Here is a 27,479-nt window from a genome sequence, read left to right on the forward strand (position 1 = left end):
TAAGATATGTATCATCTAGTAAGATCTGGAGTTAGCCAAGAGGTGAAGCGGGAGTTGGTACGTTAAGTATGGTAGCTGGCATATAGGTATATATAAGATATTATGAAAGTATCCGCCAAGGACAGAGATGTGATCTAGAATTTGTAAGATGAGGAATTCAACTAGAAAGGTTCCAAGGTATTCTATGCTAAAAACTCACTAAGTTTGCGTGAACTTACAAAATGTTTGTTTTTGTTTTAGGTTCTGTTGTGAGATTGAGTTTGCCAGTAGGGACCAAGTTAGGAATGCGTCAAGGAAATGGCAAGTTGGGTTATTATGCATACAAAGGATATCTTAGGAGTAGGGCGTATAGTATACTACGCTAAGAATAGTCTGCCTTAAATGAACTTTTGTGTTGTAATATCTTACATTATTTGAAGAGTCTGTTGTATTCTTAGATGTTTTCTTTATTTCTTCTATTCAGAAAATATTTAATAATACAAAAATAAATATATTGAAAAAGGATCATAGACAGATTATTTAAATTTTATGCTAAGTGTTTGTATGTCATAACATATAATATCCAGACTCGGTGATTTAGGTCAAATAGAAGGTATTACAGATTTCGCGACACATTCGCATAAAGTTTTAGACCTAGATTTCCATTTCATTCTTTAATGAAAAGAAATGGACCAACGTAACTAGTCAAAAGATACAGCTTTTTAAAATTGATAATACAGTCAACATTTGAGGTTTGAGAGAGCACCAAGAAGTTCTACTCCTTAAAAAAAGCAAAATGGTGGGGAAGAAAAGGAAGAGATTTGAAGAATATTTACTTATTAACATTTTAATAATCATTACCTAAGTAGTGCTCTAAACTTTTCAAATCCATTGAAGAGGATACATAGATTGTCAAAAAACCACCCCCCCCCCCCAAAAAAAAAAAAAGGCTTGCTGTACACGGTATTATTCTAAGCACTTCAGAATTCACTTTGCAAGATGACGAGTGTAACTAAAAGGCTATACCAATGAATGATACTAACATCTTCTGATGTCCCTTTTACTACAGACTAATCCTCCTGATGTAACAGTTTTTTTTTTTTTTTTTTACTTTGTTTGGTTTAGCTCAAATTCTTTGACGTTTTTTTATTATAGGCTTTTCACTACACTTGCTCTAATGGGAAAATTAATTCTTGCTTGTTCATATATATTTTTTTCTTTACATATTTGTACCTTTCAGTGTTAGCTAAAATAATACAAATCCCAGTTTTTTTTTTTTAAACAAGGATACTCTATTATTAATTTTAATCCTTGGACATTGGCGCAGCCATTAATTAAAAACTGCATATGGCATTCTGCACCACAAAATTTCACGCAGAAAAATTATTCTTACAAGATAAAACACCCAAGCATATGTATATTATATATCCCGAGCATATCTATATGCAGTGCGACAGAATTTTATATCATTTTCAGCAACAGTTTCTAGATGCCTTTGGAGCTTTATTTATAAGCGAAGAGAAAGAAGCAGCATGGACATCGTAACCCAACCAAAAAATATGGCAGGCACATTAATGACAAATTTTGCTAGCTATAAGCACCATCTAAGCATGGTTCTAGTGCAAATTTTGTCTGCAATTGTGTATTTCATTACAGAAGCTGCCTTCAATCAAGGGCTAAACACTTATGTTTATGTCAGTTATCGATTTATACTAGCCGGCTTGCTTATGTTTCCTTTGGCCTATTTTCTTGAAAGGTTGGCTTTGCAAACACTTACCCATACTTCCACCTTGTTGTACCCTTTTAAGTTATGAGCAAACTTGTTTTAAACAAATCGGTTAGACACTGCCTAATTGATTTAACTTTCTTTTGCAGAAAATCCAGGCCAAAGCTGACAGTAGCAATGTTTTTGGAGATATTTTTGGTTTCTCTCATGGGGTAGGCACTATATCACGACTCTTTCACTTTTACGTAATGCTAATGAAATTCAAAGGTTTTGTACATAAAATTAAAAGCACTACAATTTTTCTTACCATATTTTTCCTAATGATGGAAAACAGGATATGTTTAACCTTCATCATGTTCTTTATAAGTATGAGGTGCACTTCACCAACGTTCGTGGCAGCAGTGTTCAACACTGTTTCATCTTTGACTTTTCTAATTGCCATCTTGTTGAGGTTTGAGACTAGGAATCCATAAGTATTCTTAAAAGTTTATAAACAGTTGAAAAAAAGGAGATTTCATGGAACAATATTCTTCATAATCTTGATGCAGGATGGAGGTGGTTGATGTAAGGAGTCATCGTGGGATGGCCAAAATCCTTGGAACATTCATATCATTGGTAGGGGTCACCATCATCACTTTATACAAAGGACCTGCACTGCAGAACTTGTGGGGTACTCCGATTCACATGAAAAGACTTTCTATTCATGAGAATTGGGTTAAAGGGTCAATCCTTACTATTGCTAGCTGCATAACATTGTCTGCATGGTACATTATGCAGGTAACGGGTTATATATTCTCTAAAAACTAAAAGGTGATTGTAATAGTTATCTCTTAACTTTTATCTTAAAAAAAATTATATTTATTCCTTGTAGACATTTACTATGAGGAAATATCCAGCACAAATGTCACTCACAGCATGGATTAGCTTCATCGGGGGAGCACAATCAGCTGTTTTTGCATTTTTAGTACAACATGAACCGGGTGTTTGGTCTGTCAAAATGTTCGGAATTGATTTTTGGGCCATTACATATTGTGTAAGTAACTTCATAGCCATTACCACAGTTTATATACATACATACATATATATATATATATTCCAAATTCTAGTCTAAGGCCTGCTAGGATGAAAATGAATATGGCAGGGAATTATTGGCTCGGGGCTTGTCATCTTCATTCAACTATGGTGCATGAAGGAGAAAGGGCCAGTCTTTGTCTCCATGTTTAATCCTCTTCAAACACTTATAGTGGCGGTTCTAGCATACTTCGTTTTCGGTGAAAAACTGTATACAGGCAGGTAAGAAGTGAATAAAAAATAGAAATGGCAATTCAACAAGTTAAAAGGTTGTAAAAGCAAAGAACTATGGATCATATGCTCATTAATTCTCTTTGACTTCATTGCTCAGCATACTAGGTGGAGTCACTGTTATCATAGGCTTATACTTGCTATTGTGGGGCAAAGAAAAAGATGAATCTTACATCAAGGGCCAAGAGCTAGAGGAGATAAAGGTAGCCGACAAGGAGGAGGTAGCTTCGGCAGTAAAAGAGGAACCATGAAGGACATCAGAGAATATTAGAATTGGCATAGAAAAATAAATTGATTTGTCATTTTCAGTAATCACAAATTGTATAAGAATTTAGTGTTTTGTGGGGTTTACGGCAACAGCAATCTATGTAAAACCATTTCAATTCCTATTAAAAAAGAAGGGTTATCATTTACTAATATAGTTCTCCAAGTTGCTAAAATCATTCACTTATTCTTTCTTTTTTTTTTTTTTTTACTTTCCTACACAAAATTATTCTAACACTAAAAAACTTATCTTCGCAAGATGAGATATCAGTGCTCATAGCTATATATGAAAAGATGCTAAGATGCTATGTTCCCTTGTTTGGTTTATTTCAATGGAGTTTAGGGTCACAATCCTAGATTGAAATAACTTAATTTGGCAGCTTACACTTCAATGCACATTCTACAACTTGTAAATTTGGTTTATTATTCCTTATATTCGAAGCTTTTGACAATATTCGAAATGGAGACCTAATAATATAAAAAGGAAAACATACTAAGAAATCCTGAATGTCTTATAAAAAAGAAACATATATGCTCTTTCAATATTCTCCATTCCACTTTTGTTGAGTCGGCTATTAGTTTTCTATATAAGAATTTAATAAGAACATGATGCTCTACACGCACGGGTTACATACAGTGACTCGTATCTAACATGTTGTCTGTTTTGATTCAAAAATTCATAAATATGAGTTTAAGTTTTTACATCTGTATCATAATCAATTTTTAGAGTTTGTTGATACGAGATTAGGTTCTTACATATTTGTAAAACTCACACTCAATTTGAGTTATTATTTGTTTGGGCCTAAAAACCTTTATGTTTTATCCTATTAAAAACCCCTCACACTCATATATTCAAACATATATATATCATAACGGGTCCTCAGAAACTTGTTGATGTGATATAATAAGCTTATAATTCTATAAGAATAAAACCTTTGGTGGTTGGGTCAATTGTATATGTCTGTTCCACCTATAAGCAAAGAGAACGGAGAAAAGAGAGTTTTTGAGTTAACACACAGTAATATGACATATTGGGCGCATTAAAGGTGAGGTTTGCAAGATATATGCCGCACCTGAGTATGGTTGCAGCTCAGATAAGTTATACAATTCCTACTTCATTGTGGAAGCATCATTCAGTGAGGGCCTAAATTCTCATCCTTATGTAACTTATCGGTTTATCATCGCCGACTTGGTCATGTCTCCTTTTGCCTATTTCCTGGAAAGGAGGGTGCAAAATATTCCTCCACCATGAAATCCGTCATTTTCCTTCACTGTTCATTGTCAAACTGATATCTTTCTTTTTGTCCTCCAGAATATCAAGGCCAAAGATGACACGAGCACTGGTTCTAGAGTTATTTTTGCTCTCTCTCATAGGGTAGAGTAGGCTGTTATGCTTTTTGATAATTCCAATATTGACTTAAAAAGATTTATTTCCATAAAACTAGAAACACTCACGGATTTGGTTCTTATTCCCCCTCCCCTCCTGGCTGGAAGGACAGCGTCGGCTTAACCATGAACATCTACTTTGCAAGTTTGAGATGCACTTCTCCAACATTCGTTTGCATCTGTGGTTGTCTTCTTTGACTTTCGTGATTGCCATCATACTCAGGTAGATAAGACTCTTTATTCCATATCACCAATCCTTTATTATTATTATCATTAAATTTCTTCATGTATTTGACACATGATGGAGGAAGTCGATGTAAGAAGCCGTCAAGGGATAGCTAAAATTCTTGGGACCTTAACATCGTAGACTGGGGTCACCATCATCACTTTGTATAAAGGATCTGCATTCCACAGCTTGTGGTCTGCCCCGCTTCAGCTGAAAAGACTTTCCTCTGGGCATGAGAATGGTTAAAGGGTCAATTTTGACTGTTGCTAGTTGCATATCATGGGCTCTATGGTACATAATGCAGGTGATCGCTTTTTAACCAGTTGTTAGTGACCTCTTCTTTGCCCAGAAGAAAACTAGTAGCTCCTTTTTACTGTGTAGGAGAAAAGGATTAGTTGCACCATATGTCCTTCAACTATGATCAAATTTTAACTTCCATCTCTAAACTTTCCAACATTTTAATCGAGTCTTCGAATTATCTCTACCGTTCGATGCACTGCCACTGGCCATTTCGTTAACTTTCTATTTTCTATTTGATGTCAGTTAAGCTGTAATATATATTTTTTATACTTTAATTTTTTTGTTGTTCTTTTACTTTTTAAAAAGTAATACAAATAAAAAAAATATTAAGTTTTTTTATAATAATAATAATAATAATAATAATAATAATTGTACAGCAATTTCCTTTTTCCCTTTTTATTTTATATGAATAAATACAAAAAAAGAAATAATAATTTAAACTAATATTTTAATAAAAATATATATTTTCAAAATATTGAACTAATTTATATATTATATTTTAATTTTTTTTTTGCAATATTTTCTTCTTTAAACTACAAACAAAAACAAATAAATTTTATTGGCTCATAAAAATACTTAAGATATATATTTTGTATTTTTTTATCTATTTATTAAATACAAAAAAAAGGTAATACATCAAATTTTTTTACGTTTATTTTATTTATTATTGTAAAAAGAAAAGAAAAGAAAAGAAAATGAAAGAAAGAATAAAAAGAGGGTGGGAAAAAGAATACTAAAATGTGACATGTGAGGTGAGGATGGGTGATATAGTTTGAGTAATTAGAATATTTTGAAATTTAAGAAGCCCAAAAATGAAGTGACTAGAAAGATGTTGGAAATTCTCCTCAATATAAAAAAATGCATGTGAACGTTGTAGGCAGTTACTTTGAAGAAATATCCTGCACAACAGCATGGATGAACTGTATCGGAGGGGCACTGTTATTACAGCACAAATGAAGATGTGGGCGGTTACATATTCTGTATGTAATTTGATTTCGTGGCTGATCCAATATTTTAAACGTGTTGGTATATTTGTTCCAAACATTGTTCTGAGCCTGGTAGTTTGAAATTTGAATATTCCAGGGTATTGTATGCTCTGGTATATTTATTTTCCTTCAGTTTTGGTGCATGAAAGCAAAAGCCAGTCTTTGTCACTGTGTTTATTCCCCTTTCCAAAGTTATGGTTGCTTTCTCAGCATACTTTATTCTGGGTGAAAATCTACGTGCGGGCAGGTAAAAAAAAAACCCATGGTTCCTTTCATACTTCCATCCCAACCACAAATGTCTACAGAAGCACTCAAGATACCATTTTGGGGAAAGGAAAGAGATCAGATTAACATCAAGACTCCAGGCCAGGAACAGCAATCTGCTTCAGAATTGGAAGAGGAAAGGAGGCAGTGTAAGAGATGTGTCCAATTTTATTCGAACAACTTCATTTTTTTTTAACACAAAGCACTTCACTCTGTTTTATTGCCATTTTCTTCAATCTAGTTGGTTTTGTACTCCAATTATATACATCAGCTGAGTTTTTTTTCGATTTCAAGCATAGTAACAAAACATAATCCAATCAAGTATTTTATCTATTTAGATATGTTGTCCATACGGAATCAACAAAAAATTATCTTGTTTCAATTTCACCATGTTTTGTCTCCACTATAATAGATAGATATGCTATATTTGAAAATTATAAAATTTCAAAAATTTTATCATTATAATAAATAATAAAAATATTATTGAAGCCCATGAATATTTTATATCATTCATTATTTTTAAATATTTTTATATTAAAAAGGAAATGGATAAATTTGGTTATAAACACGGTGGATCAAAGTCAATTGTAGCTTCTTTCGATCTTTCTACAAATATAAATACGGTAATACATACACATAACTAGTGTACAAAAAGCTAAAAACCTAGACAGGAACTTCAACCTCCAGTTGTCAATATGAATAATTTAATGAAACAGAGCACTGATTCTCCACTCATTTTGCCTCCTGGATACGCATTCGTATTGACTCAGGACTTGATACTTTATTGATGCTGCAAATATTTAGATAACACAAGTTTGATGGATTAGAAGCATTTTTTATCATGGATTTTTGTAATAAAACACGTGAACAATCATATCACCATGTCAAATGAGTTAAAGACTCACCAAACAAGTAAATCCCCAGCAGAGGCCATCTTTTCATATATCCATTCTGGAGCTAGCTCTTGTAACAGTTTTAACTGCTCTTCCACTTCTCCTGTGAAAGCATAGCCAAGACATAATTCAGCTAACGTTTCATAATCCAGACAAATATCATGAGCTCCTCTTTAGTAAAAAGGCTTACCTCTATCAACAATATCACAATGGCCAGCAATTATTTTGTGCATAAGCTCCTCTTTAGTAATAACAGAGCGCTTTATGGACTGGAATAGGTAGTGAATCATGTTGAAGAGCTTAGGTAGGCAAGCAATCATTCGTTGCCGTTGCTTTGCTTGTGAGATTGCTGGATCTTGCTCCTCCAACGCTTTCCTCTCTTTCTCCCTTATCTGCAGGGATAATAAACGGTTACCTAAGCATTTTACTCTTGCAACCAAGGCTGATGGCTCATTTCAGATGGAATTACTATATCTAGTAGAAACTAGAAAATAGCTAAATGATATTTATCCGGTAAGTCATGAGTAGGTGACTAATTACTTGAGAGTAGTTACTAAAGCATGCAGAATTCATGATCTAAAAATGATGATAGCAAAAAGAATTCATAGTGGGCTTACTGAATGTCGAAGGCTTTCAGGCAAAATGGAAAGAATATCATCTTTGTTATTATCAACTGGTTTGCCTGCCATCTCTTGCGTGTCATCAACATCCATCTCTTCCTTCATAGGAGTGTCAAATTTCAAGGACCTGGTACGTGGTGGTCGGCGTACCAACTTGTTTGATGAAGTAGCAGAAACTTCATCTGGGCTCATGTAACATCTCTTCTGCGGTTGTAAGGTAGGTGTGGCAGTCATCAGCCTAGCAGGAGTTGAAGCAAGTTTCACAGGAGTGGACTGAATACAGCCAGCTTTTATCGGGGATTCATCTTCTGTTTTAAATGGATTAAACTCTTTGACTGGAGTTGCAGGGAGGCAATTTTTAGGATGTGTCTTGCTGGTAGTTGGTTTAGATATAAATTTAGTTGGGGAAGGAGTTGGAGCAAAGGTAGTTTCATCACTGGAGGCAGATCTGTTAGCACATATCTCCGGACCTTGAAAATTTGAACATTTTTGGACAGCTTCTTGAACTTTGCTTGTGGTTTTCAGGGAGAAGCGCTTTCTAAACGACCGAGATACATGTGATGCTACCACAGGCTGCAGATGATTAACTAAACCAGGTAAAGTCTCCAAAGCTAGTTTTGAATTGGGTTTTGTGTGATTCGATGGCTGTGGCTGTGCTTCCTCTTGAACAACTTCATCGTTCGCAGCCACAGATTGTTGCTCCATGATTGTATCAGTTAATGACGCATCAGATGACAATGAAATAGGTCCTTTGATCATGTTCTTTTGTATATTCTTCTTTGACCGATTGAATGGCTCTGGGAGATCCTCTTCTGGAATTTCATCACCCTGGAAGCACAATAATTTAAGTCAACCCAACACGATAATTGAAAAAAAAAAAAGAGGTTAGAACAGCATTAGATTTTTAGCTTCCAGAGCACCGGATATTTAAAATGTGGGTTCCCAAGGGTACTGCATGTTTACTTTTAACTTAAGCCTATTGTGAACATATTAATTTGTTAAATTGCTGAATAAAACTAGCCGTTGGACTTTACTGCGAGCTTTTATTTTTTAAGTAAAAGCTTTCATCTGGGAGCAACATAAAGTGATTTAGGTTTCATTCTAATTAGGAAGCAATCAATGCTACAAATGAATAGCTTCAGAATGACTAGTCTGATAAAAAGGCCTTCACTTCTCCATACAAATAAGGCTTTCATCCAATAAAGCGATATGCACAGATCAAGCACCATTACTAACAGGTGGTCACTGCTACAAAAAAACCAGTCTCTGACATTTCTAAATGAACAGCTTCATAATCCCTAACCTTTCTTGAATTTTCTTCATTTTTTTTCTGGTAGTTTGTGCTTTTTAGTAAGAAGATCACTGGATCCTAAAACAGATTCGAAAGGTAATCTTTCTAACAAAAGGAAAACATATGTTTGTTTCAATTGAAGGCCTATTACAACCAGGTATTAATACTTGCAGTTGCTTAGAACCAATCATTGGTCCTTTCATTAAGAGCTTTTCCACCATCCTCGACAGAGTGTAAAGCTTCACATAGGGAACAATAAAGTTCCACAACTTAATCTTATAGCTAGCAAACCTCAAGCTTATAGGTTTGAAACCCAACTAGATGTTTCAGAACTAAAACCAACTCTGTGCTCCAAATTTTTTAACACAGTCAATTGATATATAAGCATGCATAACAGCAAACTACTTCTATGCACAATCAAAGATTACTAAACTAAAAAAAAAATACCTCAGGATGAGCCTTGATATAGTCTGCAAGCCGATCTCGAAAAACCTTCCTTAACTTCATATTCTTAGTCTCAGATTTTGAGTTATCCCCACAGTCAATCGCATCCATAATGATGCTAACATGGAGATCTGGTTTCATACAACTAGTCTTCTCATCGAAGACAAGCATCCTCTTTATCTCAATCGCCTCTGGCAAAACATGCTTCAATTGGGCCAAGTGACAGTATGTAAACCTCCTATTAAACAACATAAAACCCCAAAAGATAAAATACCCAAATAAAACAAATCGCCGGAACTTGAAAAGGACAAAGCCATTAACCAGCACTAACTGACATGATTTAGGTGAACTTACCTATCAGTTAAGCACTCTATTTTGGGGCTGATATTAGTAAAAGTTGGCATTGACCCCTTCGATCTCAGTAGCCGGATTGCAGAATCTAAGCTATTGAAAAATTCGCACAACATCTCGTACCTGTTTCAAAACTTGTCAATCAATAATCATGCTTTTAAAAAGAAATAAAACAGGGTGTAGTGAGAGACTGACTTACTTTTCTGGGAGTTTATCAGGACGGCCACCGGAGGTTTTGGGTGGAGGAGATTCGTTGGGCCAGGATAAAATCTGTTTTCGGGCCGATTTGGTCTGGTCGGTCGGAGGTTTAGGCCGGCTCTGAGCCACTTGCCGGATCTCCTTGATGGAGAGGGCGACCCCACGGTTACGAGCACGGTTGGGGAGCTGGGAGGAGTGCTTTTCTGGGGTTTTGGAAACGGGCGATTTCGAGGTTAGACTGAGACAAGCTTTCGGTTTCAGAGGGGTGGATTTGAGAGAATCGGAGGAGCTCATAGCTGAAAATTTACAGAGAAATAGAAAAAGAGGGGAGCGTTGAGAGTGTACTTTACGGCGGAGGAAATGAAGATGGGAGTATATAAGAGGGTTTTTGTCCTGGCGGGAAACCATAGATGGAGCACCTACCGAAGCTTGACACGTGTATTCCCGCCAAATTGATTCGTTGCGTCCCGCGGCTTCCTTTAAGGCTTGTTTGGAGAGTTGCGTTAACGGTTAGATGAGCAAACGGTTATATAGCAAAGCAGGGGTATGATATTCGGCACCGGTTTTCGTTTATTAAAATCAGCCCATAGGACCCAAAACGAAATTATCCAGAAACCAAAAGAGGCCCAACAAGTTAAAAAGAGTTCCAAATTTATTGGAAAGGGCCATTGGTCTTTTGTGTTACCTGAACATTCGGTATAAACCAAATTACAACATAGAACAAAAAAGGAAATGGAACAACTAAAACATGTTTGGACTTTGTTGCAGGCAGAGATTATATTCATTACAGCAAAAAGTTATTGCCATCACCGAAACGAAGAAATGAAAGACAAAAAGTCCTCCTTTTCCTTCCTTCCTTCGGCTGCTCAAACAAAACAATAAATGGTATTACTCACCTTCACGTCTCCTTCTTTCATTTTTATTTATTTTCTTTAATTTTCACAGACGAGGAGGAGGAGGAGGAGGAGGAGGAGAAGAAGAAGCCCAAGGATACCCTTTTCTTTAACTTGTTGAATTGATTAACTTCTTAGTAATTATAAAACGATTTACTCACAAATTAAATCTTTTATTTTTTATTTTCTTCCACGCAACAAACCCTTCCCTTCCCTTCTTTTTCTTTCTTATTGTATTTGAGTTCTGCGGGTAACGGTCAAGCTTCTTTTTTTTCTTGATTATTGCGGAATAATCCGTAGCGGGTGTTGGCCTCTTTTGTTCTTTCGGGTGTTATTGGAGCTGCTCGTCGGTGGGTCGGAGGTAAATTCCAATACCTTTTGTTGTTTATTTTCATGAATGGATAATCTTGCCTTGGTATTTGTCTACTTTCTTATCTTTTGTAGAATTTATGGATATAATTTGGGTGAAGTTTTGTTTTTTAAGCCTTTTTTTTTTGTATTTGATATTAGAGTCTCTATTTGACTTAAAATTCACCAAGAATTACCTTCTTTTTAGCATTTTCCCCTGCTAAGTTTTCTTCTTGGGTGGGGCGTTATTTAATAGAACTTATTTGAACTCAGAATGAGAACCAATTTATCTGCTGAAATTTTATCTCAGTTTGGTGTATTTTTTCCATATATTATTCATTTATTTATGTTTTATGGTTTATTTATAATGGTTGTGCATTTAGTCGTTACAATTTGTGTTCAGGATCGCAGTTAATTTTCTTGGATCAAATTGCTGCATCTTATGATTTGCAGGTAGTTGAACTTAATTGGTTACTGTAAGAATTAGGACAAACATTTTGTAAGAATTGGTTTTTTTTTTTTTTCAATAATTGAAGCTTATATTGAAATGATACGTCCATAATGTTGTTCAGTCGGTCTCTTCACAGTTCCAATGCACGTTACAGGGGATTAGCTTTCTGTTTTTCATCTATTTCCCCCACTCTCAATGCATCTGAGCATATGCATACATACAGTGTAAAAAGGAACTTGTCTGATTTTCTTCTTGTTTACAGAAGTTTGTAATAAACAGTTGAATTTGGGGATGGACTGGCTGTTTTTCCCTGCCATCAAGATTTATAAATGATGTTCAGGGGGCAAAAGGCTGCAAATTCTCTTGGCATATTTAAGTGGAGATGGGGCGGTGAATCCTCTTTGTCAACAGGCTTATTAGGTGATGTTCCTCCTGAAATTGAGTTGTCTGGCTATGGAACAGTGCCACCAAGCCCTGGTAGTGAGAGCCCTTCAGGGCTTCTTAATGGTGAGACTCTGAATGTGGAACCGATTGCTGACTTGGACTTGTTCTTTGAACGGCTCTATAGCTACTATTGTGAGAAAGGCCTTTGGTGCATCATCATAAAATGGATAGTTGAACTTCTGAGCCTAGGCTTTACCATATGTTTCTCTGGGTTTTTCTTATTGTTTGTTGATTGGAATGGTCTCCGAAATGCAAAGTGTGGGATGGATGCATTTGAGTCTGGAACTAAGCAATGTGATCTTTCTAAGGAAGCTCTTCACCAGCACCCATTAACCCCTTTAACACTTTCAAAAGCTATTATTGTTGGATATCTGGGGCTATTTTCCATCTATTGGATATTCTGTTTTTTAAGGTTTTTTGCACAATTAAAGGATACTCTTGGAATACGTCATTTCTATTATAACAGGTAAGTTTATATTTGATAAGTCAAAAACATACACTGGAAGTTTTAGTTCTGCAGTTGGTACATTAGTGGTATCTTATAAATGCTTAATGATTTTATTATGTTTTGAATTTTAATTTTGCAGCCTCCATGTTACTGACAATGAAATTCAGACCATGCCATGGGCAGAAATCCTTGAAAGGGTTGTCCGCTTACAAATCTCACAGCAACTCTGTGTAGTCAAGGATCTTTCCGCTCATGATGTGGTTATGCGATTGATGCGGAAGGAGAACTACTTGATTGGAATGCTTAATAAAGGAGTGCTTGCCTTTCCTCTCTCACCCTGGGTTCCAGGTGCAGGTCCAACTGTCAAATTTGGTCCTGCTGGAATGCAACATCGTCTAATACTAACAAAGACACTTGAATGGACCTTAAATTGGTGTATACTGCAGAGCATGTTTGACCGGTATGTCCTGCTTTTAACGAGCATTTGATTTTCTGCTTTATGTTACTTCCTCTCACAGTTGTTGTTTTACAAAACAATCTATGGAAGTATCATGACTTCTATTTTCAGACTAATGAAAAATGACTTATTTGTTGATTCTTTTAATGTGTAATATTTCATTTTCAAGAATGTTATTTAGTCCTTTTTGTGCAAAGAGGTTTTACAAGATGCATTTTTGGTGTTTAAAGGAGCTGTTGTGGATATGACCAAGTAAAATGGTCTTAGTCTATGTCAGTTTTACATTCACTTTTACAGACAAGGAGGTATTTTTTTTCTTTGCCTCATCTACATGGTTTTCCCACTAACGGCTGATTTTCATTTTTCCTAGAAAGTCTTTTAACTTTTGGTAGTTCTGATTAGATGGGTCTTTAGTTGTTGAGTAGCTAGAAAAGAGTTGGTTAAAATAATTTTCCATTGGTTTTTCTTAGTGCTGCTTTTTTGATTCCTCGACTTGCACCTATTTGAACTTTGTCAGGATTCTGAAAAGCTTTAATTGATTCCTTTTCTTTTGTATGTTTAGGGAGAAACAAATTTATGAAGTACTTCAACTTTCAAAATGTAACTCTGAAATTAACCTTGGCAAGTTTTATGAGGTTTTGTTGATTTTAATAGCCAAAAGTAGTTGCTATTAGTGTTTTTTTTTTTTTTTTTTTGCTTTTTGAAGAAAACAAAAAACAGTTAAAAGGGGTATATGACCACCTTTTTTGGGAATGCATTTCTTTTTTGCAGAAACTTCTGTGTTAGAAGGGACTTCATTTCTAATCCTAGAACATTGAAGAAGAGGCTCATGGTTGTCGGGCTTGCAATGCTTCTTCTCTCCCCATTCCTTGTTATATTCATGCTGGTTTACCTTTTCTTAAAGCATGCTGAACAATTCTATAATCACCCAAGCACAGCTTCATCCCGGAGATGGTCAAATTTGGCAAAGTGGATGTTTAGGGAATTCAATGAGGTATTGTCCTCCCCCCTTCTGAGTATTGATGCACTACATATCCTCACAAGCTTTTGTTATTATGAACTAGTACTCTTTAGCGTTTGTAATTTATTTTACGTTACATTCATGTGTTCTGTGTGAAAGCTTTAATTTTTACAAATCGAAAAAGTACATACCATAAAGAAGAAAAAGTTGTTTAGAACCTACTATGAAAATAAGATGACAATAGTTGTTTCTTCTGTTGGATACTTTACACTTCCAGATTCTCTTGTTTTTACATTCTGTAATACTGTTTTTTTTAATACGCTGTTGTCTTTGACATACAGGTTGACCATTTATTCAAGCATCGAATTAATAGCAGTGTAATGCATGCTTCTGAGTACCTAAAGCAATTCCCCTCACCAATTATTTCTATCATTGCAAAGTTTATCTCATTTGTATCTGGCGGCTTTGCTGCTATCTTGATCATCATTGCCTTTCTGGAGGAATCATTGTTAGAGGGCCATGTAATGATTTTGAACTTCCATCTTTTCAGAGTCTTCCACTTTCTTCTATATTTCGTTTTAATTATTTAATTATTTGTTTTTAAATTTGTAGATATTTGGTCGGAACTTGTTTTGGTATGCAGCTGTTTTTGGAACCATAACAGCTATTAGCCGGGCTGCTATAACAGATGAACTTTTGGTCCTTGCTCCAGAAGGAGCAATGTCTATGGTGGTGCAACATACACATTACATGCCAAAGAGATGGCGTGGTAAAGAAAATACTGAAATGGTCCGGATAGAGTTTGAAACTCTGTTTCAGGTAATCCTGCTTGGTTCCTATCTTTGTTTTACCTGTAATCTAGGAGTAGCATGCTTGTTTGATTGTAAAAATCTTGCATGATAAGATGTTTTAACTTCCATATAACTATATGGATAGTTTTCATTTATCGCTTTTCCTAGGTGTTTTTAAGCTCAGTTTGGATGATGTCAGAGATGCTTTAGCATTTAGTTTTGCAACTCCCCAAAGTCAATGGATTTTCTAGTAATAATATATCAATTCTCTGGGCATTTTTACTTGAGAAGTGTTTTGTACTCTGTTCTCCTTAGACTTCTGATTTTTTTTTTTTTTGTTCAATGTACTTCTCTTTATGTTATGATGCAGTATACAGGAATGATGTTGCTGGAGGAGATGGCCTCAATTTTCCTCACTCCATTCTTGCTTCTATTTATTGTACCGAAGGTTTTTATTTTCTTTTGAAATTATTTCTATTCTCATTTCTTTTAAATACGCCATGTCTTAGTTTTTGAACTAAAATGCTGTGTTCATTTTGCAGCGGGTGGATGACATGTTACAGTTCATTGCAAATTTTACAGTGGATGTTGAAGGTGTTGGTCACGTTTGCAGGTAGAGTGACTTTTTTTCTGAAACCAGATTATTACAAGCTAATTCATGCGCCAGTTAATCAACATAACTTGTCTAATCATCCTCTTTCTCATTTGCAGTTTTAGTGTCTTTGATTTCCAAAATCATGGCAATGGTAATTATGGCTCTCCACATAATGCACCTTGTGCACAGAGGAGTTCTCAGGGGAAAATGGAGAAATCTTTCTTGAGGTATACTCCATTGCTTGTTGAATATAGTTTGGGAATCTAATGTTACAGTATTCTATGTGATAAAAAGCTTACAGCATCCTTAGAATATGCTATGTGATGAGGCATAATATGCTAATGCTTTGTAAGAAATTTCATTTACATACAACTTACGATTATTCATGATTAATCTCTGCTTTTTATATTGTGTTGAATCTCTTCTCATGTATAATTTCAGCTTGACTAATTTTTTATTCCGATTGCAGTTTCAAGAGTAGCTATCCTTCATGGGAACCAGATGCTCAAGGAAAGCATTTCTTGTCAAATATTCGAACTTTCCGGGATCAAATGTTGCAAGGGCAGGGAGCTAGACATGTATATTCTTCTGATAGATTGTGGCGAGGTAGCCCGCTGAGAGCCTACAGTGATAGAAATGACTTTTTATCAAAGGAAATGCAGCAGAATATTCCAGGCGGCTACAATATGGATTCTTTATGGCTAATTGATGCTAATCAAAAGAATCACCCATATCTTCTAGATTGGTACTATACCTCTCGAGCGCAACAGATGCCTAGTTATAGAAGAGACACTGCAGCAAGGCCATTTGAACCAGCTGAGGAACAGCATAAGAATTACTGGGGTCCGATCAACACAACGCATGATGAAGCAAGAGATAAAGAATACCGGCCACACCATTTTGATGATGGATCCCTGTCGCATCTTGAAGCTTCAACATCAGCTCCTTTCTTCCATGAGAGTGTACTTCAGCATCATGATACAAATGTATCGGTGCACCATACACGGAGCTGTTGGTGGCTTAGAGATGGTTCAGACAGTGCACAGCCTCAAACAAGCTTTCTTGAGCCTCCTGATTTCAACCGTCATTCTTCAAACCACCCATACGATAACTTCTCCGAGAGGAATGTGGAAGATGAAGACCAATTCCTTGATTGGAGGGATTCTTGGAGGTTATCCCGAACGACTTACTTGGATGATCTTGAAGCTGGAGAGGATGTAAATCTTCATTTTGATGATATTTACAGTGGACCCCCAGAAACTCCCACTCTAAATTTAAGGCCCCCGAGCTTCAATTGATCTATAATCACTTAGTTTGTGGTGTGATAGTTTCCTTCAGTAGAATGAAATTGAAATGAGGTTTCTAATGCTGGACTAAGATTTATCGTGTCGATGGAAGAAACCCTGTATTCTTTGTTGTATATAGATTCGTTATGAGGTTATTTCTTTATGGCCTCAGATCTTGATTTATAAGGAACATGCTTAGAAAAATGATTCACTGTTAACTTTGTGATCTGTGTATAAACAAACAATTACTAGCCATTTGTACATACTTTTGTCTTGAATTCTTAATCAAGCATCATTAATTTTGTAAAACTCTAGAGATGAAACGAGTCCTAACTATTAATAAGTCAAGTGTCACCCACTATTTAGTTTTATCTTTTTTTTAGTCACCTAAATTTTATAATATGTAATGTTTTTATTATTATATCCATTTTAAAAACTATAATAAAATTAAATAGTTAAATAATATTTTTTATTTTTATAATTAAATGAAAAAAATAGTAATAATTAAATAAGCTAGAGTTTACATTAAAAACTCTAAGAAGAGGTCACCACTATGCAGTTTAGGGCTTTTGCAAGGGTTTAACAAAAAGCCGAAGAAATAAATCCTTGGAAACTCCAAACTTGCCAAAATCCCTCGAAACTAATCGAAGTTCCGCCATGAAGAAGGCTTCACTTTCACTTATTTCGAAGTTAAACCGCCAAAGATTCAGGGGAATTTCCCCTCTCCTATCCAGAGATTACATTTCTGTTAATTCTCCATCATCATCATCACCATCACCGCTTCACTCAAGGGACCATCGTATCCAGTTCTGTGCCAAAACCCCTGGCTTAGTCTACCCATGTCGCAACCTCGGTACCCTTGTGGAAAAACCGAACCAATTGCCCTCTAGACAGAGAAAACTGAAAGAAAAATCTGATCTTGAGGAAGCTTTTGAGTCCGCTAAAACCTCTGAAGAAATGCTCAGAGCATTTAGAGATATGGAAGCTTGTTTTGATGAGAGAGAGCTGGGGTTAGCTTCATTGAAAATTGGACTCAAACTAGACCAAGAAGGTGAAGACCCTGAAAAGGCTCTATCTTTTGCTGACAAAGCATTGAAAGCGTTGGATCAAGATGGTAAACCCTCGATACTAGTTGCCATGGCTTTACAACTGGTGGGTTCTGTTAATTATAGTTTGAAAAGGTTTAATGATAGTTTAGGGTATCTTAATAGGGCTAATAAGTTGCTTGGTAGGTTAGAGGAAGAGAGGGTTGCTAGTGTCGAGGATATTAGGCCAGTGATGCATGCGGTGCAGCTTGAGTTGGGAAATGTGAAGACAGCTATGGGGAGGAGAGAGGAGGCTCTTGGAAATCTTAAGAAGGCTTTGGAGATTAAGGAGATTACTTTGGAGAAGGATTGTAAGGAATTGGGGGTGGCTTATAGGGATTTGGCTGAAGCTTATGCTTCGGTTCTAAATTTTAAGGAGGCTTTGCCTTTTGGTTTGAAAGCGCTGGAGATTCATAGAAAGGAGCTGGGCAATAATTCAGTGGAGGTTGCTCATGATAGGAGGATCCTTGGGGTTATTTATACCGGTATGGAGGAGCATGAGAAGGCATTGGAGCAAAACGAGTTGTCACAAAAGATTTTGAAGAGTTGGGGTCTTAGTTCGGAGTTGCTCCGTTCAGAAATTGATGCTGCTAATATGCAGATTGCTTTGGGGAAGTATGATGAGGCTATTAATACTTTGAAAGGTATAGTTCAACAGACAGACAAAGATAGTGAGAACCGAGCTCTGGTGTTTATATCGATGGGAAAGGCTCTCTGCAATCAAGAAAGATTTGCAGACTCAAAGAGGTGTTTGGAGATTGCTTGTGGAATTCTTGACAAGAAAGAGACTGTTTCTCCAATTGAAGTTGCCGAGGCATACTCAGAGATATCAATGCAATATGAGACTATGAACGAGTTTGAGATTGCAATTTCATTGTTAAAGAGATCATTGGCTTTACTAGAGAAGCAACCCCAAGAGCAGCACTCTGAGGGAAGTGTTTCTGCTAGAATAGGGTGGTTACTCCTTTTGAAAGGTGAGGTGCCACAAGCAATTCCTTACTTGGAGAGTGCAGCAGAGATATTGAAAGAGAGCTTTGGTTCCAAGCATTTTGGGGTCGGCTATATCTATAACAATTTGGGAGCAGCATACTTGGAATTAGATAGACCTCAGTCAGCAGCACAGATGTTTGCAGTTGCAAAGGACATCATGGATGTCTCACTTGGTCCTCATCATGTGGATTCAATAGAAACTTGCCAGAATCTTTCTAAGGCATATAGTGCAATGGGAAGGTAAGATGTTTTGCTCTTTTTCTTTTTCTTTTTTATTCTCTGTTTATGATGCTCTTACTACTGTTGCTTTGCAAATATACTTCTGTTACACTACTAATGTGATGACTTAGTTCTTGCTATGTAAATAATTATGTCCTTATCTGAACTCTGAAGCCTTTATCTTTGGGCCAGTCAAAGTATTTTCTTTGAACATATTCACCTAAACTTCTTGCATCAAAAAATGGTTTACCATCCTTGATTGTTAAATGAGTAAAAGCACCAGTATTGCATTTTAGTATTTTACTGAAAGACTAGATAGTTACATCTTGTTGATATGTTGTTTTCTAATGTTTGATCACATTTTAATTAGTTTTTGATTCGTGAGTTGAAATAAATAAATGGAAATTATTCGGAGTTGCGATTAAGAGTGCCATGACATTAGGTAACCTGGGGAAGTGCTGAAGTGAAATCTGTTCTTGGCTATTAGAGAAAGAGAGTGAAATGGAACTTTTAAGGGTAAACAGATATGAAGGTGGTCTAAAGGTGAAATTATCAAAGGTCAATACTGTAATAAGACGACAGGATATTCTGTGTTCCTGTACGTTCACAAAACATCCATGCTTGCTGCACTGATACTTGTTGAGTACTTTAGAAATTATGCTCGTGTAGATGCATAAAAGCATAGTCCTTACCTGGGCTGCAAGTGCACATAAATGAATCTGCTTTACAATGTGTATTAGCTTTTGAGGGTTAAAATTGGATCTGAAAATTTAATTTTTGGATGTTGCAGCTACCCCCTTGCAATTGAATTCCAGCGGCGAGTAGTTGATGCCTGGGAAGGTCACGGAGCAAGTGCAGAAGATGAACTCCGAGAAGCTCAACATATCCTTGAAGAGTTAAAGACAAAGGCCCGTGGTACATCCACCAACCAGTTTCCTACAAAGGCCTTGCCTTTGCCACAACATAGTCTTGCTTCCAGAAATTCGCACCCTAATGTTTCTTTTAACCAGAACTCAGCCGGCTCAATGCGGTAGACTTATAGTATTATTAGGTTTTGTGATCTCAATGTTAGTGGAATGTCTCATTGAGCTTGACTTTGTCATTGATATGGTTAGGAACACTTTTGTTCTTTATTATTATACATCATGTTCAGCTGGTCAATTTAAGCACCCATATAGAACTACTTTCTTTCCCCCACCCTCCTTGAAAACAAGTTTAGACATGAATTTGTTGCTAATTAACAAACAAGTTTTGTGTAGGAAAGTGAGGCAATGTTTGTGTTTCATTTTTCTCCAAAGCAGCAGGCTTTCTCTTTAATGAAATAAGCTTTTTGTTTTCTTTGCAAATGAGATTGTCTGAAAAGTAGTACTAGTATGTCTTCTTTATGCTATAAAAATTAGGTCAAGCAGAGAAGATATATTATTCTTAATGCCATGATTGCCCTTTAGAACTTTCTCATCCTTGCTTTTACAATATTTAGTTCAATGCAAGTAAGAAGGAACACAGTAATATGTTTTCTCTGTATCATGGTTATGTTATTCAAGCTCGGGTTTTAGTACGGGATAAGAGTATACGTCAGACAGAGAATATGTCTAAAATCTAAATATGTATTTGACATAGATGTCAGACATTAATACTTTAAGAAAAGGAGTCGGTCCAAGTAATGTAAGCTCATTTTAGCCACGAGTTGAACGGAATGATCCTGTTGGAGCATATAGCCACACTACCCCGCCGGAAGCATTTGGAGCATTTTTTTTAGCTCAAAATAATGGCATAATGGATGATGTAAGAACAAATTAAGATTAATTACAATTGAACAGAATCATTCCCTATGCTGTTTAGCAGCAGCAAATAATTACTACAAGACAAAAGAAGTTGGTGATCATTGCTTAAAGGACCTCCATTTCTCTAAATTGGTAGAGTTGTAGTTACTCAATGTTGGGTCCCCTTGTCTCTGGACTCCATTAAATGCCCCTCTTACCTCCTCTGTCTCACTCTGCAACTCTAAGCTAGAATGTCATGTTTGCAATGATTGTCAGTCATAAAGAGTAAGTCCGCAAAATAGAATGAAATCAATCTCATCCCCACAAAGTGCCTTAAGCAATGATTCTCACACCCATGCCTGCAATTTTTTTTTCTTTTTTGGTAAGAACTCATTTGTTTTTCTCACTGTGTACAATATCACTGAAAAGTCACTCTACACTCGTCTGAAATCTCTCCTTTTTTTGCCTCACAAAAAATTTCCATCTTAAAGCAAGCAAAACAACAAAAACTAACTTTAAACAATCTCTAATTATATAATCAAAATTCAGACAGGAAGTACCGCATTTCTGGGTCTTGTACCATGTTCAAATGGAAATAAAGATGTACGACCTCTATTACTGCACTCTTCAGTAGTGGTAATCCCTCCAGGATGCCTGTTTTGTTGAACAATGGCTTGAACAGATTGGTAAAGCTGTCTGTCTACAGCAGAATCTAATGAGAAAGATCTCCTGATAGGTTGAATTGAGAAGTCTTCATCTTTCTGTGTAACATCAATGCACTCATCTCCCATAACTGAGAGATGGTGGCGTCTTCTTGATTTTAGTTTCCCAGGCTTCTGCTCCACTTTTCTTGGTGATTGACCCCTAGGCTGAAGCTGCATCAACGACTCTCTCGAATTGTCTCTTTCTTGTTGTCTATACGGCAGTAGAGCATCTCCATCGTCTTCTCCAAGTTCTATCACTACAAAGTCCTCATCTCCACCCATCAGGCTATCAGTGTACGGCAGTGAGTCTTGAGGTGAAGAGCTCGGTGCAATGATTTGATTGATCTGATAGCGGGTATCGCCTGAAATGCTTGTTCTACAAAGAGGACAATTGGTGTTGCTTTGGAGCCATATATCAATGCAATCCAAGTGGAAAGCATGGCTGCATTTGGGAAGAACTCTAAGCATGTCATGCTGTTGAAACTCATTCAGACAAACCACACAACCGTACACACTTGTTTCATCATCGCCTTCTCTTTTGAACTGAAAAGTTGGAATTTCTCGAATGACAGACTCGTCGAGACCGCGATTCCACATTGCTGGCGACAAGGCAATGAACGTATCTTCCTCTTGTCTACCTCGAAATAAAGATATTCGGCTTAGCAGATTAAGTTGGTACCAGTTAGAGCTGCAACATTTACTCACAAAAATATAATAGCCAACTAGCAAGAAAGCTGTACCCATGATGCTTAGCACAACAATGGTTAGTATAGGAAATGCAGGGTCTGAAGTAGGCAAGGGAGGCTGATAAGTTAGATTCTGCTGATATTTGATGAAGGAAAGAGCTTGAAATCTCAGGCTGTTGTCTTGTGCCATAAGCAAATATGATCGAAGTCTCACTGACCTGTTTGAAAAATGCAGAAAACTAGATCATGAGCTGAATGACAAAGTATAAGGTGAATATCACATAAAGAATATCCTGGGAAGGAATTAAAGAGTGAAGAGAGACGGGATTTGAAGGAAACTACCAAATAAGATACTGGGATAATGAGGAGTGGGGTTAAAGAGCCAAAGCCAAAGATTTTGATTACTTAAAAAAAGGAGAACCCAATTCAGTGCAGGCTGGGAAAGGCACACATGTGCCTACCTATTAATGTGCTGGAGCCAGGAAGCTAAGGCTTAGACTACATTTTGGATGCAAATATAGTAAAACACATACATGATGATGAGAAAAAGTATACAAAACACGATACGAATAATATGAACATGTCAAAATCTACATGGCATAACGAGAAAATAAAAGATACCGCATGAATACAAGAGTTATCTAGCTTATTGAGATAATAATGGAAAGTTCAGTTGTCTTAATAAGATTGGCCCTAAAAAAGAGGTACAATAGGGCTTAAACATTTCAATCATATCATCAGCTCACCTGTCCCAAGATTTCATATTGCCTTGTTTCAATGGTAACGCCATCATCCCTGTTCTCCATTTCTTCAATGCAAATGTATAAATATTGAACTACTATACTGAAAAAGAGATTGGTGCAACTCTTCCATCAGCCATGTCAATTGGTGATATGCCGCTATAAGTCAACTGTAATTTATTCTCAGAAACGAAACAACAAGTATATAGCAATTTGCTGAAAACAAATATAGCCTCAAAGTCGGAATATAATTGAAGTTCTGAGATCTAGAATCATATATTCCCCAAATGTCAGCAACACTTTTGTAAATAAAAGAGAGTGGATGTTTTTCTACCATAACTTCTCAAAAACAAATGAAGTAACCATATGCCAAACACTCCAAAAATTATTGCTTCAAGTCAATGTTTTTGTAGTAGTGAGGCCTAAACTTTCTGGATAAGTGAAATATATTTGGATAAAACATCAGGGGCCAAGTATAGTAGTTCCTACCATTCCAATACCAAATAGGTTAAATTTCGTTTTGGTAGAAATGCCAATATAGCTTGTATTGTTGCGTATCGGTGCATACAGTTTGGTATTAAATTTCCATGTTTTAAACCAATTTTTAATATCTATATCATACGTAAGTTTTTTTTTCTTTATATTTTAAAAGCTTTGGTATTTTGGGAGCCACCATTCAAACTCACTACTTTGTTCAATCACATACAAAATATATGTAATTGTAAATGTCATAGTTTTTTTTTAAAATAAAGTTCTAAATACCTTAAATTAATCTCTACAAATTTTCAAATGTATTGCTTTAATACTGTCAAAGAGTAAATTCTTTGCTAGAAACAAAATGGTGTGGTGTCAATAGTGGATTAGTAATTGATTCAAAATTTGTTGAAGAAGTTGAAGCAAATTTTTGAAGCAAGTGGACTCAGCAGATTTTTGTAATTGTAGCGTTCATTGGGGTAAGAGATTTGTAAGAGGGATTTTTATATATATATATATATATATATATTTTAAAAATATTTAAAAGGATATTATTTTTTTTGAGTAAATACACTACATCAAAACAGGTTTTTAGTGGCGTTTTTTTAGGCCTGTAGCGGCGCTTTTTAGCGCCACTAAAGGTGGAAGCGCCGCAAAAAATGCCGCTAACGACAACGTCGCTAACGTTTGCAGCGTTTACAAAATTAAACGCCGCTAAATGTCATGTTCTTTAGCGGCGCTTAGGAAACAGACTCCGCTAAAGATCATGTTCTTTAGGTAGCGGCGCTTTCTTCGCAAACGCCGCTAAAGATCATGTTCTTTAGCGGATGATCTTTAGCGGCGCTTGGTTAAAAACGCCGCTAAAGATCATGTTCTTTAGAGGCGCTTGGTAAAAAACGCCGCTAAAGAACGTGATTTTTAGCGACGCTTTATTCACTAACGCCACTAAAGACATGATCTTTAGCGGCGCTTTTATAAAAAACGCCACTAATTTTGGGATTTTTGTAAAATAAAATTTTCCATTTTTTCAGCCCTCCTGTAGCAACAAATCAAAAGCAACCAGATCTAAACCAGCCAAAAGCAATAAATTTATATAATCTTTCAAATTAAATGAATAAAATAATATTAATATCAATAAATAAAAGTGAATTCATATTATTTTTACAAAAATATTAAAAGTTAAAATGAAAAAAATATTTATGCAATAGACTATGACGGCGGAAGTTGCGACTGTTGAAACATCTTCATCATACTCTGAAGCTGCTGCTGGAGTTCGTCGTACTTTCTGCTCTGCTCTGCTTCTCTCGATGTCGCATCTGCTTTAAGTCGTAGCTAGAGTTCTTCATATTTCTTTTGAACCTCTGCTTCCCTCGCTGCCGCATCTGCTTTAAGTTGTAGCTGGAGTTCTTCATATTTCCTTTGAACCTCAACTGTGGTCGCTTGCATTTGAGCCATCTGGTCTTTTAACCTCTGAACTTCAGCTTGAGCCTGACTCCCTGAAGCCATGTATTGCTGCAAGCTGGATCCAAAATATTGGGTTAGGCTAACAAAAGATCCTTGAAATCGAACCCGACCATACCTTTCAGGACCCAAAACTTCAGTAATAATCCGGTTATCAATGTCTTCATGTAACACCCTGACCCGCGTTCGTCGCTCGGATTAGAGTTACGAGGCATTACTAAACAAAACACACATTCGAAAACACATAAAACCCAATTTAAACAAAATGATCATGAACAAAACATTTTTTTTTAAACCAAACTGATCACAAACATGGAAATTAAACCATTTTCGCATGGCTATTTATATTTTATGATCCAAAACTAACCAAAAACAAACTCAAGTCTATACATGCCATAAAATCGAGATCAACTTAACAAAATACCAAAAGAAGTCGATAGTGTGATAGACTATGCTGATGATCCCCGAGCTTGTAACGTGACTCCAAAAACTATAAAACAAATGGACAAAAACAATCAAAGTAAGCTTTTATAGCTTAGTAAGTTTATAGCAAATTAAAAATACTTATAAACGAACATATGTATAAACATTATATGCTTATAATCAAGTTACAAACATAATCATTAATTGCATATACTAATTTCTAATATACTTATCATTTGGATTTCATCGAATGCATTTCTATGATCTTTCCAATACATATGTCAAAAGCTTATATTTTTACTTATCAACTTCATGAACCAAATGCACATTTATACTTCTAATCCACATGTGCCGAACGCATACATGTATATTCAACAATCTTCATAACAACCAATATATATGTGCCTATTCACTAAACACATAGATTCAAACATTTATATGCTCATCAAATACATATAAATAAATGTTCACATACTTATCCATTATATATAACCCAAAATCATTTACATATTTATATATATATATCAAATGCATATAATCACTTAATTTAACATATTCACCGGCACTTAACCTGCTAAGCTTATAGCCTGATTCAGATCACCGGAACTTAGCCTGCTAGGTTTATAACCTGATTCAGATCACCGGCACTTAGCCTGCTAGACTTAAAGTCCGAAAAATTCACCGGCATTAAGCCTGCTAGGCGCTTAGCCTAAAAATTTCAATTTCACAGATACAAAGATGATTCCTCGAACATTTCTTAATAGCAACACATGTTCATAACATTTATGTATAATTCACAACCTCAACTTTATCTCCAGAAAATTTGTAACCCATGTTCGAATCATACAAGCATTTACAAATTATACTTTTAATCCAACTTAAGTATTTGTATATGTATTTATATCTATTCGAACCACACACATGCATATGTAAAGTCCATACTTTACATTCATTTCAAAAACTTATATATATACACATAACTATATATTCAAACCTCACACATATGCATGAATATATAGAATTCATACTTTTAATTCCATTCAAAAACTTATACATGTATATACATATATATTCAAACCTTATATATATAAATATATCATTCATACCTTTAATTAAACTCAAGATCTTATACATATTCATATATACATATTCGAACTTCATTAATGCTTATATATAACATTCATACTTAACTAATTTCAATTTATATACTTTCAATTATAGCTCATCAAATATACAATAGATATACATATATATTTACATATATTCGAACTTCATTTATGCATATATATAACATTCACACATTAACTAATTTCAATTTGTATACTTTCAATTATAGCTCATCAAATATACAATAGATATGCATATATATTTACATATATTCAAACTTCATTTATGCATATATATAACATTCATACTTAACTAATTTCAATTCATATATTTTTAATTATAGCTCATAAAATATAAAATAAATATACATATATATTTATGCTGATTTGATAACATTAAATTGCTAAAAGACTTACCTCGGATGATGGAAAATCGAAGTCGGACGATTATTCGACTAATTTGGCTTTTCCCCGATCTAACTCCGATTTCTTTGGTTCTCGATCTAAATATATTCAAAATGAGATAATTTATTTATTAACACATTCAATTTAGTCCAAAAACACATAATTTGGAAAATTACTATTTTGCCCCTAATATTTACACTTTTTGTAATTTACTCCCTATTGCATAAAACACAATTTACACAAAATTTGCCCATACCACACAAGGGCCGAATATTCATGGTTCTCATACAAGTCCACACATTTCATTTATTTCACATTTTAGTCCCCCAAAAATTTAATTTCACAATTTAGCCCTATTTACTCAATTTCACTAAAAATTCAAAGACAAAACATTTTAATCTTTCACCCATCTTTCATATTTCATCATCAACTATCGAAAAGCTCAAACATTCATCAAGGGCATATCTCAAAATCACCATCAAATTCTAAAATTAAAGCATGGGTCTTGTAGTACACAAA

General features: G+C 35.4%; 5 protein-coding genes across 7 annotated transcripts; 3 read left to right on the top strand and 2 right to left on the bottom strand.

Annotated features, from left to right (window-relative positions):
- Positions 1-1,519: 1,519 nt before the first annotated feature.
- On the top strand, positions 1,520-3,424 carry LOC107923275 (WAT1-related protein At1g43650). Its single transcript, XM_016853485.2, has 7 exons — positions 1,520-1,735; positions 1,855-1,917; positions 2,040-2,156; positions 2,254-2,482; positions 2,577-2,738; positions 2,847-2,998; positions 3,108-3,424. The coding sequence occupies exons 1-7, from the start codon at positions 1,539-1,541 to the stop codon at positions 3,256-3,258; spliced, it is 1,071 nt and encodes a 356-aa protein (XP_016708974.2). The 5' UTR covers positions 1,520-1,538; the 3' UTR covers positions 3,259-3,424.
- A 3,584-nt stretch (positions 3,425-7,008) lies between these two features.
- On the bottom strand, positions 7,009-10,727 carry LOC107924104 (CDT1-like protein a, chloroplastic). The gene is made up of 7 exons (XM_016854396.2): positions 10,232-10,727; positions 10,036-10,155; positions 9,685-9,919; positions 7,944-8,774; positions 7,517-7,718; positions 7,339-7,429; positions 7,009-7,223 (listed from the first exon to the last, which is right to left on the bottom strand). The coding sequence occupies exons 1-7, from the start codon at positions 10,636-10,638 to the stop codon at positions 7,166-7,168; spliced, it is 1,944 nt and encodes a 647-aa protein (XP_016709885.1). The 5' UTR covers positions 10,639-10,727; the 3' UTR covers positions 7,009-7,165.
- A 234-nt stretch (positions 10,728-10,961) lies between these two features.
- On the top strand, positions 10,962-17,167 carry LOC107924103 (autophagy-related protein 9). Of its 3 annotated transcripts, XM_016854394.2 has the most exons (12): positions 10,964-11,115; positions 11,424-11,484; positions 11,875-11,924; positions 12,185-12,832; positions 12,954-13,274; positions 14,043-14,265; positions 14,574-14,753; positions 14,845-15,051; positions 15,394-15,471; positions 15,566-15,636; positions 15,735-15,845; positions 16,088-17,167. In XM_016854394.2, the coding sequence occupies exons 4-12, from the start codon at positions 12,252-12,254 to the stop codon at positions 16,914-16,916; spliced, it is 2,601 nt and encodes an 866-aa protein (XP_016709883.1). In that variant the 5' UTR covers positions 10,964-11,115; positions 11,424-11,484; positions 11,875-11,924; positions 12,185-12,251; the 3' UTR covers positions 16,917-17,167. The 3 variants fall into 3 exon arrangements, with proteins under 3 accessions (XP_040962064.1, XP_016709883.1, XP_016709884.1); XM_041106130.1 differs by having other exon boundaries at positions 10,962-11,484; positions 11,883-11,924; XM_016854395.2 differs by lacking the exon at positions 11,875-11,924.
- Positions 17,168-17,450: 283 nt separating this feature from the next.
- On the top strand, positions 17,451-20,544 carry LOC107924529 (protein KINESIN LIGHT CHAIN-RELATED 1). Its single transcript, XM_016855022.2, has 2 exons — positions 17,451-19,219; positions 19,989-20,544. Exons 1-2 carry the CDS (start codon positions 17,562-17,564, stop codon positions 20,230-20,232), a joined length of 1,902 nt encoding a protein of 633 aa, XP_016710511.1. The 5' UTR covers positions 17,451-17,561; the 3' UTR covers positions 20,233-20,544.
- A 102-nt stretch (positions 20,545-20,646) lies between these two features.
- LOC107923271 (RING-H2 finger protein ATL16) lies at positions 20,647-22,948 on the bottom strand. The gene is made up of 2 exons (XM_016853484.2): positions 22,694-22,948; positions 20,647-22,569 (listed from the first exon to the last, which is right to left on the bottom strand). The coding sequence occupies exon 2, from the start codon at positions 22,539-22,541 to the stop codon at positions 21,507-21,509; it is 1,035 nt and encodes a 344-aa protein (XP_016708973.2). The 5' UTR covers positions 22,542-22,569; positions 22,694-22,948; the 3' UTR covers positions 20,647-21,506.
- Between the last annotated feature and the right edge of the window lie 4,531 nt (positions 22,949-27,479).

The sequence above is a fragment of the Gossypium hirsutum genome, chromosome D11 (genome assembly GCF_007990345.1).
Source record: "Gossypium hirsutum isolate 1008001.06 chromosome D11, Gossypium_hirsutum_v2.1, whole genome shotgun sequence".
NCBI lineage: Eukaryota > Viridiplantae > Streptophyta > Magnoliopsida > Malvales > Malvaceae > Gossypium > Gossypium hirsutum.